Source organism: Eutrigla gurnardus (assembly GCF_963514095.1).
Source record: "Eutrigla gurnardus genome assembly, chromosome: 1".
In the NCBI taxonomy this organism is placed as follows: Eukaryota; Metazoa; Chordata; class Actinopteri; order Perciformes; family Triglidae; genus Eutrigla; species Eutrigla gurnardus.
In genome coordinates, this window is record NC_139915.1 from 19,862,656 (window position 1) to 19,877,009 (window position 14,354).

A 14,354-nucleotide genomic window follows, 5' to 3' on the forward strand; every position below is an offset into this window, starting at 1 on the left:
TTTATTTACATAGACGTGGCCAGGATGACAGTGGGAGGGGGATCCCCATTGACTTCAGGCCCAGCTCTGGTTCCCCACAGAGGGCTCTGGCCAGGTGATCTCCGTGGGAAGCACAGCAGAGGGATCCACGGTGCACCGTTGTTCTGCAGGAGCAGTATTTGTCAACCATTCAATGCTACACATTACACAACTTAATAATGCATTATGCTAATTATAATAATTACACACGTCTAAAAGGTTAAAATGATGAAATAATGGCGTTTTGGACAGACATGGATGTAAAATACAACAGAGTAAATTAGAAGTGGACGTCACCCATTGGTTTGTGGACTCCGGTTTTGAAGTCTCAAGTTCGGCATTTTGGTTGCCGACATCTTGCGTTTTGTTGTCGCCACGTTGGAATTGAAACCGGTGAAGGAAGTGACCATATTTTGACTTTTTAATTAGTGCCACACTTTAATCCAAAATGCTTTACAACATAGGCCAAAAGTGTGTGCTGCTCAGTTTTCCATCTGCACTCACACACCAATGGCAGGAGCTGATATGCTTGATGCTAACACCGGGTCTTGCCCTTCAACACTTGGACTTGTCGGAGACTTGAGGTGATGGAGACCGCAAAACCTGTGATTAGTAGATGAGCCGCTCCACCTCATGAACCACGGTCACCTTATATGAGACAGAGTGGAGCTGAATGGAAACTAATTAATAGTGCTGATGTAGTGTAGCAAACAAGCAGTAAGCTCCAGTTCTGAAACCAAGGCCGAAGTTTATTAAACTTGTATTCTCTCTACTGGCCATCAGGGGGCGACTGCTCTGGTTGTTAAAAGAGCGGGGCTACCTTGTGATTGACAGGTTGCTACCACGCTACCAATGCAGTTAGCTACGAAGATGGCTTAATCACTTAGCTGTAAGGTTGGCCTTGAATTAAGAAGCTGACTTTGGGCCACATTCACCGAGCGTTCTTAGAAAGATATTTGTTCTTAAAACTTATGTAGTTTTAAGATTCTGATATTCACCAATGTTTTCATGTTTGTGGGATTTTTGCTTACCTAAGAACAAATCCTACGAACATTAAAAAAAAAAAAAAAGCATAGTTACACACATCAACCCTGGTACCCTGGAGGCAGTTGCGGCTCCTGAAAAAAATCTCAGGGGGGGGGGGGGCGATTTTTCTGATAATGATTAAGGTGACCCATTCAATAGGTCCACCAGGGCTCCAAACATCATTTAGGTGCACGCAAACATTTTCACTGCACCCCACTGCAATAATACACATAATACATTTTGTTTACAGTTCCCATACACTGGTAATTTAATAAACCGGAATCATTTTAAATAAATGTTTTTTCTTAATTTAAATCTCAACACAAATAATTTAGATAATATAAAATAATCAAGATAAGAACACAGATGCTAGCGGTTTAGGAATTCGTCATGAATCCGGCATAGGTTTTTCTTAAGAACTTTTTTAAGAACAAATTTAAGAAAAAACGTAGGAAGATATTGGTGTATGAGGCCCTTCGCAGCTTCACACCAGAATCCAGATGGATCCAGATCCAGTAAGGTTGCTGCTCTTCCGCTTGTGTTCATCAGATCCACTCGTCACTCCTCAACAGTCCAAATAAAAAAGAAAATGCCAAATTGAGACTCCAGAACCTTCTACAAACGGGTGATGTCATCATGACTACGTCCACTTCTATGTTCATAATCCACAAAACACTTCACAGTGAGCTCTAACCATTGGAAACTTTACATGAAATCATGGATCAGATCTTTAACCTTCACTTCCTGTTCCTTGTTTATCGTTGATATAGCGACTGTGTTGTTTCACAGAAGGACTCGGTGGCGTTCAACGTGTGGGACATCGGCGGTCAAGTGAGCATGTCCACGGTGAACCAGTGTTTCTTCACTGATAAGGCCCTATATGTGGTGATCTGGAACCTGGCTCTGGGAGAGGAGGCCGTGGCCAACCTGCAGACATGGCTGCTCAACATCGAGGTGAATGTTAGCTCTCACACACACACAAAGTGAAGGGTGTGACCGTTTCCAGTGGGAACGTGGAATGATCTGCTTGAAAGGAAAATAATGTAGTTGTCAGACCACATAAACCAACCTCAGTGGCTTTAATGGAAGCACGATGACATGGAAGATGTTGGAAGTGCTTGCATCATTGAAGCCTAATTACTAACTGTAACTTCTGATGATGCCTCCTCTTTGCTTCCTGCTGATTTGTGTGGATGGTTTACTGCATTAATAACTTCTGGATTAGTTTTATTGGCCGAAGTGAAACTTCCCTCTGTTGTAACTTTGTTATTGCCAGTGTCAATCAATCTTAATCTTGACAAAATAATGATAATAATGTATGTGTCAGAGTAGTGAGATTAACACTCTAAAGAGTCAACATAGAAATTACAAAGTCCTGCACTAAAATAAAGAATAAGAGAGAAATAGCCACTCAGATGGAAGGATTTAAGCTATAGAAAGATGTATGCGTTTCCTCGTGCATGAGGAGTGTATCTGCCTGGAAAGATATTTTTTATTATATATATTTTTTTTTTTTTTTTTAATTAGGCATAGACACCTTTATTAGCAGTGGATAGATAGGAAACATAGGAGAGAGAGGGGGGTGTGACATGCAGGAAAGGACCTCCGGCCGGGATTCGAACCGGGGTCTGCTGCGTGTGTACGTTCATACTAGTGATGTCCAAATGAAGCTTCGTGAAGCATTTTCTTTATTTTCTGAGCCCAATAGATGGCGCTCTCTGTTCAACAATGGGTTGAAGGCCGATATATTTCTATTGCTTTCAACCCTTTGTTGAACAGAGAGCGCCATCTATTGGGCTCAGAAAATAAAGAAAATGCTTCACGAAGCTTCATTTGGACATCACTAGTTCATACATGGCGCTCCAACCGCTCCGCCAACTGCGCGCCTGGAAAGATATTTTAAACAAAGTATATCCTACCTTTTCATATTTTTGGAATATGAAAAAATTGCATAATGTCCTGTCAAATGTTTTTAGTCATCGGCCTCAGAGGGTGTGTGATGTTTTGTTTTCTTTGATACACTATCAATAATCCTGTTGTCTACCATGTGTTGTGGATGGTAGGCGCGAGCACCCAACTCTGCTGTGGTGGTCGTGGGAACACATTTGGATCTTATCGATACCAAGTTTCGCACTGAGAGACTGGCCACACTGAGAGCTTATATTCTGGCTCTGTGCCGATCCCCTTCAGGGGCTCGAGCCACCGGCTACCCTGACATCACCTGCAAACAGCTGCAGTAAGCACACATTTGACCTTTCATTGTGTAGGCACACTAGTACCAGTTAGTCTGCAGAGTGTAATCAAGTGTGTGGGTGTCTTGGTACTCAGTGAAGTGTCCTGTAAGACCCTGGAGGGCTTGGATGGGCTGAAGAAGCTGATCTACCAGGTGGTTCTCTCCATGAAAGACAGCAGCAGCTCAGCCTGTGGCAGTAAACTACTGGGCCGACTGGTGAGTGACACACTGTGACAGGTGATGCTCAACAAGGTGTGTTTGTGTCGAGAAAGCTTCACTGTTTGGACCAACAGAGAAAAACTGTGTAATAACAGTACCGACCTCCGGTTCTGAAAAGTGACCCCAATGCTAAAGTACCTTGAACTTGCATTCTCTCTGCTGGCCATCAGGGCCAATAAGAAGTCTGATTGTATAGAAGTCTATGAGAAAATGACCCTTCTTCTCATTTGATTTATTATCTCAGTAAACCTTGTCAACATGAGTTAATGGTCTTAAGCCCTATTCACATAGGACTAGTATTACCCAGGGACCTCTAGTAAGTTGTAATAATTGCACAGGATGTCTGATGTTATTAATCCCATATGAGTCGGCCATGTGTGTAATATTTACATTTACATTGTCCAAAGCGACTTACAATAAGTACATTTGTCGAAAGAAAGAAACCACAACATATCATTGCCGATAGAGTAAGAGCAAAAAAATAGAAACAAGTGTAAGGTCCTCGTATGAGTAAAGTAGTAGCTGTTCAGCAAGGATACCTTAAGACCAACAGTGCTATGATCAAAGTGCTATAGGCTATTTGGGGGGGGGGGTTAGTGGGTCATGCTTTGCAGAGTCAAGGTGAAGTCTGAACAGGTGAGTCTTGAGCCTTGGTTGACTCGATTCTGGTGTGAAGCTGCTAACAAAATTAACTTCATAATTCAAGGTCAACTTTACAGCTAAGTGTTAAAGTCATCTTAATAGCTAAGTGCATTGGGAACAACAGTAGCGTCAGCAAGTTTAAGGCACTCTAGAATTGGCTTCACTTTTCAGAACTGGAGGTTGCTGCCTGATTGAAAAGCAAACACAAATGTGCTGGAGGAACTTTTACACTTGTTCCAAGGGTTGGTTCCTCGAATTATTTGGTCGAAAAGATGAAATTATCGAGCACAAATCTTTTTCATGTAGTCGAAAGCACAGCCACATGTGTACCATCGTATCCCCCACCAGATTCCCAGAAGCTACCTGACACTTCAGGACGCAGTGATAGCAGAGAAGCACAGACGAGATGCTGAGGACGAGGTCCAATATCTAACTGATGCACAGCTGGACTGCATCATTGAACAGAACACAGGAAGTGACATCAGAGACTATGAAGACCTGCAGACTGGTACTGTGACTTGTTTTTTATTTGTAACCTTCTTTCTACTGTTGTTGCAACTGAAATATCAGTTTTAGTCTAGTGCAGGTGAGAGTTTGGCGATGAAATACCAGTAGACATATTATCCGAATCTGAAGATCTTTTAATGCTGCAGCATGAGCCATTTCCCAGTGTACACAATACGCAGTGAGGACAGACAGCCATTTGCCCACAGAAATACATGATTAAATAGGAATTTCCCTCACATTTTCTGTCGTTGCAACTGAAAACCAGTAGACATAATATCCGAATCTGAAGGTCTTTTAATGCTGCAGCATGAGCCATTCCCCAGTGTGACACAGGAACGACTGAAGAGTCACTGTTTCTGTTGGCACATATAATGCAGTTGAATTTACATACAGGTCTGACATCCTGCAGCCCCCTCTCCAGGTGTCCCCAGATGTTGTGTTTGATCAAAGGGTCATTGTCTTATCCTGAATCAATGGGCTTGTCTGGTGACGCCCCTGGTGGCAAATGGTTCTGCAATACGCATTGAGGACAGAAGAAGGACAACAACCCAACAGCAGGACATTGGCGCCCTGTGCTCTTCACGGATGAGAGCTGGTACACCCTGAGCACATGTGACCAATGTGACAGGGTCTGGCGACGCCGCGGAGAATGTTCTGCTGCCTGCAACATCCACCAGCATGACCTGATTGGCAAAGGGTCAGTGATGGTCCGGGGAGGCATTTCTTTGGAAGGTCGCACAGCCCTCCATGTGCTTGCCGGAGGTACCCTGACTGCCATTAGGTACCAGGATGAGATCTTCAGACCCATTGTGAGACCATGCTGGTGCAGTGGGCCCCAGGTTCCTTCTAAAGCATGACAATGCTAGACCTCATGTCGCTGGAGTGTGTCAGCAGTTCCTGCATGATGAAGGCATTGATGTTATGGACTGGCCTGCTCGTTCCCCAGACCTGAATCCTATTGAGCACATCTGGGACATCATGTCTCGTTCCATCCACCACAGACTGTCCAGGAGTTGACTGCTGCTCTGGTCCAGGTCTGGGAGGAGATCCCTCAGGAGACCATCCAACGTCTCATCAGGAGCATGCCCAGGTGTTGTAGGGAGTGCATGCAGGCATGTGGAGGCCACACACACTACTGAGGATCATTTTGACATGTTGACAAAATCTCCACAAAAGTTGGATCAGCCTGTGATCAGATTTTCCACTTAGATTTATGATTCTGAATAGAGAGCTCCATAAGATGATGATTTTGATTTCATTAATCATCCTTATGTTGTTTTGTTGTCAACGCGTTGCACTTTGTAATGAATAAAGATTTTCAACTGGAAGTTGTTGTTCATTGAGAACTAGCATGTGGTGTTCCCTTTATTTTTTTGAGCAGTTTATTTCTAGTGAACACTCGACCTGCATCAGCGCATATGAGCACGAGCGGATCTGTGCGAGCAGGCAGCGCGAGTGCAGCGGATTTTGGAAGGAGACACACAGCATTTTTATTATAAAAGTACCGGTCCGATTCCGGTTCCGCTCACACCACGAGTCTGAAGAGTGCAGCAGCTTATCAAAATACAGTGTCAACTTTCTGTGTTTTCCGTGTAAGTAGAAAGCAAAATTGTGGTGGTTCAACGAGGCGGAATGGTCATCAGAACAACATCTGGCGTCACAAAGAAGAACGTAGCGGGAGCGTGCGGTGAGGATTGTTCTGGCCGCGTGCCTTCTGGAGCAAGTCTACACTGCTGCGCGGAGATGAGAGAGGGCAGCTCATATCGGCCACTATACGTCCAGCATTTTTTTTAAATATGGATCATATATAATATGGTCATGAAATTTAATTGGATCGGCCGATCCCAATCCACCTTAAAAACCTAATATCGGGGGCCGATCCGATCCGGGTATCGGATTGGGACATCCCTAGTTTATTTGTTTATTGTTAATAAACCCCTTTTGAACATATTGCTGTGTTTATTAAATGATGCTCCCATTTGGAGTTAAACCGCCCATAAAGCAGGGTATGCTTTCTGTGCTACCTTGTGATGGACCTCAGCCTCGCTACCACCACTACCACACTACCAGTGTAGATTAGTAATACTTCACCTTCAAATTCACCTTGAATTACCCATTCACAGTGTGGCACACACAGCCGCAAGCAGAATCTAAGGACTACACACTAACTTTTAAAAGTGGTTGCCAGGTTGGTGGCAAGGCATCATCTTTTGGTTAGTGAAACTGAAAATAAGGTTGTCATTTTTAGTCACCACAGATGCCTGTGAACACCAAAGTAAACGCACATGCATCATTGTCCGGTTCTGACTTTAACATAACTGGGGCTGCACGGTGGTGTAGTGGGTAGCACGGTCGCTTCACAGCATGAGGGTCCCGGGTTCGATTATGGGTTCGGGTTCCTTCTGTGTGGATGTTCTCCCCGTGTTAGCGTGGGTTCTCTCCAGGTTCTCCGGCTTCCTCCCAAAGACATGAAGGATGGGGACAGACAGGTGTCTGTCTCTACATGTCAGCCCTGTGATAGACTGTGTTGGACTCTCAGTATAAAGGGGTTTGTACTCAAATGCCAATAAATAATAACTATTAGTGCAAACAGTTGAAGGAATTGTGAATTATTTGCAGAGAAGAGGTTGGTATCATTCATTCTCATACAACATTAATAAATCTAATACAAAATAAAGTAAAATGAAGTTCAAGGCACTCCAGCATTGGCTTCCCTATTCAGAATGGGAGTTTTCCACCTGTTTTGGTCATTAAATAACAGTGACTTGTAAATAAAACAAATATTAACCGCTGGGTTCGACCACTCTGCTCCATCAAAATAAGAAACCTCTATACCTTTATTAGTAGGGATCAAAAGTCTGACTGAAAAAAAAAGTCACACTGCTTCATATACCCTTGACTACACCACGCATACTCATAGCACTCCTGTTCTTTTGCTCTACATCCAGCCATCAGCTTCTTGATAGAGACAGGGTCCCTGCTGCACTTCCCAGACACCAGCCATGGCCTTTGTACTCTCTACTTCCTGTGTCCTGTGTGGCTGTCAGAGTGCCTGGAGAGGATTATGCACCTCAAGTCATCTCGCACTGTAGCCAGGAATGGAGTGATCCGAGCAGAAGACCTCAGGGTGAGACTCAGGAATCCACTGGGTTGATGGAAGAGATATGAGTTGTTTTGTGTGTTCATGGTTCTTTGATGATGTCTGTTGTGCAGATGCTATTGGTAGGAAAAGGCTTTACCCAGCAGACGGAGGAACAGTATTTCCAGTTTCTAGCCAAGTTTGAGATTGCTCTTCCTGTGGCCAACAACAGGTACAAATATTCTGTTTTTACTACTTGTTGATACTGAGTTGATACAAATGGTGATTCCCTGTATCTGTCGGCTCCACAAAGCACATACATGACTGTCCTCGTAGAAATCCAATGACAGCAGAGCTTCCACCCTAGGATTTCTTGCTGCATTCTTGCTCTCCAATCTGAACTGAGATTATCAGAACTTGTTTCATTGGAAGCATTCCGCTCTATTTTAAGAAAACGTCAAAGGAAAACTTTTGAACAGTGCCTATGTTCTTAATTTGTTACTGTATCTATATCTTCTGCACTTTATTTGCCTATCGACTTGCACTTTAGTATTTGCTTATTCACTCGCACTTTAGTACTTAATATTTTAATGTTTTCATGTTTGTTTTTTGCTGCTTGTTTGTTGTTGTCTGTCTGTCCTGATTGTCATGACGTGTGCTGCTGCCTTTCTTGGCCAGGTCACCCTTGTGAAAGAGGTCTTGATCTCAATGGGTTTTTTTTATCTGGTTAAATAAAGGTTATAAATAAATAAATAGCTTATCCCACAATTGTTAGTTCATGAAACTGTAGAAAAGTTGAGTCGACCAGACGTTCATTTACTTCCTGTACTTGTTTGACAGACGATGAACTTAGCAGATACTCATAGCAGATACAGATAGGAGAGTAGGGACAGACATTAGAGTCGACAACGACTATAGAGCATTCAGCTTCGTACTAGGCTTGGGCAGTATCACGGTATACCAGGGTATTTAGAGATCCAGATGGTATGATTTTCAATACCGTCATGAAAGAGGAACTTTCCATTAGGGATGCAACAATACAGTTAGCAATACAGTGTTCAATACGTACCTCAGTTCTTGGGTTACGGTTTTGGTTCTGTTTCGGAACAATTTTTGTGCGCAAGGAGAAAAAAAATTGCTATTTATATATTCAAAAATGATCCGGGTCAGTGCTCGGCTCTGTGCTTTAGCCAGTTCCACATTGATGCCTCTCCACGTTGTTTTATAGAAGTCGGGAATTATGTTAGTGCTGAAAAGTGTAGCGCGGATCGATCATTTTGATTGGGTGACCGAAGCCCGCAACTACGGAAAAGGGCTGCAAATCTTTAGCAATAAACGTCCCACTGCACTTGTTGTGTTCTTGTGTTTTCTGCACCGGTAGAATCGGCTTGTTGGAAGCATCAACAAATGACTGTTGTTTCCTGCTCAGCCGTCCTGCTTTCAGGATGTCAGCTATTTACTCGACAGGGAGCATTTCCCCATTGCAGCACGTGAACACATGCTGCGTTCAAGTGCTCCTTTATATAACCATAAGCAATTCAGAGAGAAATACAATAATGTAAATGTGAAATTCCGCAAAATTTTATTGCAAAACCGGAAATACCTCAATTCACAAGTGCGTATTGAACCGTCATCAATATTATATTGAGAACTGTTGCATCCCTACTTTCCATTCCATTGATTGAGCTTTGTCACCATAGTGAAGGGTTATATCCATCCAGTTTTAATGTTTTGTCGAGTTAATGTCTTTTGATTTAATTTTCTGTTGGCTTTGCTGAAGTTTATTGCTACACTTTAATCAGGTTGCGGTTGCAGCCACCGATTAGCTGATATTTGTTCTGAATGGTTTGATCGGTGGTCTCTCTAAAGGCTAATCAGACGAGCAGATAGGACGATGCATTGATTTACAATAAACATTTTCAATACTCGTTTGTCTGCTTTCAAGCCTCAGCATCACAGAGCTGAGTAAGCGTGTGTCCAGCTGCCTAGCTTCCATAATTCAAGGTAAATGTTACAGCTAAGTGTGAACGTCACTAGTTAATTACTAACTAAAGGAGTTGCTAGCAACGGTAGCAAGACCATGGTAGCGACATCTATCGACATGTCAATCACTGAAATTGAATTGAAGTTAGAGATTGAGACCATAAATGTTTACAATGTTTACTGAGATAATAAATCAAGAGCGAAGTAGGCTAATTTTCTCATAGACTTCTATACAATCAGAGAGGAGTCGCCCCCTGATGGCGAGTAGAGAGAATGCAAGTTTAAGGTATTTCAGGGTTGTTTCACTTCTCAGAACCAGAGGTTGCCGCCTGTGTGGAAGCACCTGCTAACATCAAATAAATCAAGGTTCATTGTATTGTTATTTGCACAACAAAATGTTGTTTGTAGTCCCATTATTGCTATATATGAAACAAGGCAAAATACAGTGGAGTCTGGAGGATGAATGTAGGAGTCTTTTAGTTTTAGGAATGATAATATCTTTGGGCTCTGTGCAGGCACCTCTTGTCACCAATATCACTGATGCTGGTAGATGTTTCCAGTGATGTTCTGCTGGTTTGGAGAGACCTCCTGTCCTGGACCATGAACATCCCATGATAGTTTGTAATGTTTCCAGTCAGGATGCTTTCTCTTCTTTCTTTTTTATTATTTTAAATTAATGTATTTTACTTTTGTGTAGCTATCTGCTGCCCCACCTCCTTCCCCCAAAGCCCGCCATGGACATCCACTGCTTCCGTCAGCAGACCAACAACACCCTGCAGCGTCTTGTCCAGATGAGCTTTGTTCCTGCCGGATTTTGGGAGCGCTTCATTGCCAGAATGCTCATCAGCCTCAAAGAAATGGATGTGCAGGTACTGAAACCAGCAGATTCTGATCATTGTACTTACAAACGTTCAGCTATTTACATTTGTGGCCTGAAATATGCTGTTTGTGCAGTCATTTGAGCCCAAAAGAATTGCTAGGAGCCAGCGCATCAGGACCTCTGTGATCTACAGCTTTACTGGAACCCAGCAAAGAAACCGTTGCAGCACCTTCAGAGTCCGACGCAGCCAGACCATATACTGGAAGGAGGGGCTGCTGGTCACGTTTGATGGAGGTTACCTCAGGTCAGTGCTGGAGCTAGAAGGATCCGGGCAGTAATCATATGAAGCGTCAGTTAGATTCAGAGCCTCAGACAGGACGGAGTTCTGAATCAGGATAAGCAGAGTTGGATTCAGTCAACTTCAAGGGCATTACGAAGGATTGCTGACGAATACAGTCTGTCTGAGAAGGTCTTGAACAATGAGAATCGACGCATAGTATTGGGATATATACAAATGAAACCTTTTAGTAACAACTGTTTCTTCAGACCACTAGATGGCATTGACTTGTTACTGGCGTGGTCATGGGTAAAGTCAGCTGATTGACAGGAAGTTTGTCAAAACAAAGATGATGTGTTGGTCAGTCCGTCTGCTTGAATGAAAAACACATTTTACTGAAATAGAAATCATTAAATTAATAAACACTTTGTTTTATTAGATATAATGGATGCAAAATTTGCTGTTTCAACTGTAAAAAATCGCAATATAAATCTTAATCGGATTGTATTATGATTTAAGTATCACGATTATATCATATCATGCAAACAAGCAATCTTTATTCAGACTAAGCACCAAACTATGTGTCTTAATTGTCTTATTCAATGTCCCTACATCCAAGGATTCTCATTGCAATTCTAATATTTCAAATGTTCAGTTTCAGTTTTGTCAATATAGATAGAGGAGATTATGCTCCAGTTGTGCTTATCTCTCATATCTATCACCGCATTCTTATCACTTTAATTTATTATATGCCTGAGAACGTATCATAACACAGAGGATTAAATATCTTCACTCTTCAGAAAATCTCAAACAAATGCAACCAATTAAAGGGAAGAGAAAACAAATATTGGCGCTGACTGGTGCTCCACATCTGCTTCTACATGGTTAATGGTGAGATGAAAGCACATAAAACGTCCATGCTTTGACCTGCGTGTGTGTATCTGCAGTGTGGAGTCATCAGATGTCAACTGGAAGAGGAAGAGGAGTGGAGGTATTAAGATCATCTGCCAATCAGAGACGAGGGACTTCTCTGCCATGGCCTTCATAACAGACAACGTCAACTCTCTGATTGAACAGTGGTTCCCTGGTGAGTGCACTGTTCTCTGTTCATCTGTTTATCACATTCTTAGTCCTGTTACCTGATATTTAATTCAGAGTTTTTATTCAGCATCTTTTCGTTGTGGGATTATCCCTCCTTCTTTACCTCAACGTCGTTATTGTAAAAGGTCCACGGACACAATGGGTGTCAGAGTGGTTCCTCATCTGAGCAGCGATGAAGGTCGTCTCAGAGGAGGAACGAGGCGAGACAACCTCCGGGAGAGCCGGAACAGAAGGTGGCGTGTTCATGACTTGTTAGGTGCATTGGAGGTCGGGATCCGAAGCAATAGAAAGCCACTAGTTGCTTGCACGAGGCAGCCATTGTATCATCAACATGTTAGTGATGCACAGCAACTTCACTTGTGCTTGAAGAGTAGCGTGGGGTGGCGAGACACAGTGGCAACATGTTAGTGATGCACAGCAACTTCACTTGTGCTTGAAGAGTAGCGTGGGGTGGCGAGACACAGTGGCTTCTAGCACTGGTTCATTTTCTATAACCACTGTATCATTACAATCACATCACAGGCCTTTTAGCCAGGTTTCAATCAGTAGAAGGATTCAAGGACCATTTCTTGTGAATGTGCAACAAAGGGATGCATAACAAAACACAGCTGTAGCTCATTTGCTACACAAGAAAAACAAGACAAAAACACTAGTTCATTCCTCACATCAGTAGGAATATACAATATATATATAATATAGTATATTGCATCGCTGAGATCGGGGGGAAAAACGCTCTGGCTCGCTTGTATTTCTTTCAACAAATCACAATGGTCTTGGGCGGTGCTAAGCTTCGGAAGCCCATGTGGTGTGGCAGAAAAATAGGGTCGGGAAGAAACTTGTTTGAATGGAATGTCGAGCCCTGTGATTAACATGGCTGATTCTCCGCTAAAGAAAACTCTGCATAAAACCTTAAAAAACATATATCGACTACGTGACAAGACGTTTATTAAAACAAAAGAAAAACATAATTTGATGGTCGGTGACCCGGCGGTGAAGCCTGTCTATACTTAAGCAATGGAGGAGCTCACTGCAAAACATTCAAAGTCAAGCATTGCAGTTCATTTTCAATGTCCGTAATTAAGAATAGCATTGAATGCATATAGAAGTCCATTTCAATTTTCCAAGCAGAATGCATTATCAAAGTTCATGAAAGGTGGTTGGGAAAAACACAAAAAAAGTCTTCAGACCAAAAAAGGTCCAGGAATTTTGAAAAGAAAAAACGCAAACAAATCCATGGGTTTTGAAAGAGCCAACCTAAAGTAGTCCTTAATAAATATGTAATTATCACAATTAAATTTCATATATCAAATTTTCATAGTAAACATACGTAATAAGTACCAGGCTTTTCTTTTCTTTAACATTCTTTAGCACCAACCACGTATCATATGCATTCAAGAAATTAACACTTGCATTTATCATAACGGTATAGAAGCCGACGTTTCGAATCAATTCTTAGAATTACTACTTAATTGAAATAACCTCCAAGCATTTAAATGCTCAAAAACAAAAAGCTTTAATTTCAACACTCAAAAACGTAACTGAGGTTATGCATGACTTTTCTACGAATTCAATAAAAAAGGATTTTCAGAACTTATTCAGTTTCTAGAAGTAAACATAACTTAGAAGCAGGCCTTTCCAATACATTACTTTGTGTCTTAACATGTACGCACAAATCCTTTGGTGTCTTTAAATGTGTCTGTAATGCGCCCTAACGGCCATGAATTTCTAGAGAACTAGATCTCCTACTGAGAAGCTTCTAAGGGGTTTGTTCCATCTTTGGCGCTGTTGCATTATGGGGAGGTACTCTTTTGCCCATCTCTTCCAAAATAAATCACTAATGTACTGTACTTGTTTCCAGTGTCTTCTTCCATATGTCTCATGTTTGTCAAACAGACCTTGGGGTAGGATGGGCTTTCCCTTTAACAACAAGAGGTGGTTTGGTGTCAACGCTTCAAGATAATTTGGATTATCACTGGATGGTGTTAATGGTCTGTCATTCAGCATTGCTTCGACCTCACAGAATATTGTGTTGAGGGCCTCGTCATTAACTGTTTGTTGCTTCGTGACAGAGCAGAAAATCCTTTTAGTTTGTTGCACCAGACGCTCCCAGACACTGTAAAAGTGTGGCATGGATTTTGTCTTGATTGAGGTTCTTTAGTGCCTGTTTGAGTTCACGATTGGCACTTACAAAGTTTGTAAGTGCCAATCTGATCTTATTTCTTTTACCATTCCTCTCCAACAGATGAACCGCCTCATGGCGTTGATGCAGGAGTCTGTGACAAGTTGGGCTACTTCAAGATGAATGGCACAGCATGTTAGACATGTGAATATGGCACCATACCTTTTTTACCTCAATAGGCCAGAAATAATCCATTCCAACCAGAGTGAATGGAGGGAGGTCCATTGAGAGTCTGTCAGCTGGGTGGTGAGACATTTTTTTTTCACCAGG

The 14,354-nt window shown here is 42.3% G+C and overlaps 1 protein-coding gene across 1 annotated transcript in view; it reads left to right on the plus strand.

Moving 5' to 3' along the window:
- The window catches only part of lrrk1 (leucine-rich repeat kinase 1), a 196,799-nt gene that overhangs the window by 109,034 nt on the left and 73,411 nt on the right, over window positions 1-14,354 (plus strand). Inside the window, exons 15-24 of the mRNA XM_084005722.1 lie at window positions 14-30; window positions 1,834-1,998; window positions 3,108-3,280; window positions 3,373-3,493; window positions 4,487-4,646; window positions 7,594-7,772; window positions 7,859-7,956; window positions 10,405-10,576; window positions 10,662-10,831; window positions 11,752-11,891. Of these exons, the coding sequence (XP_083861848.1) occupies window positions 14-30; window positions 1,834-1,998; window positions 3,108-3,280; window positions 3,373-3,493; window positions 4,487-4,646; window positions 7,594-7,772; window positions 7,859-7,956; window positions 10,405-10,576; window positions 10,662-10,831; window positions 11,752-11,891 (1,395 nt within the window). The remainder of the gene's footprint in view (window positions 1-13; window positions 31-1,833; window positions 1,999-3,107; window positions 3,281-3,372; window positions 3,494-4,486; window positions 4,647-7,593; window positions 7,773-7,858; window positions 7,957-10,404; window positions 10,577-10,661; window positions 10,832-11,751; window positions 11,892-14,354) is intronic.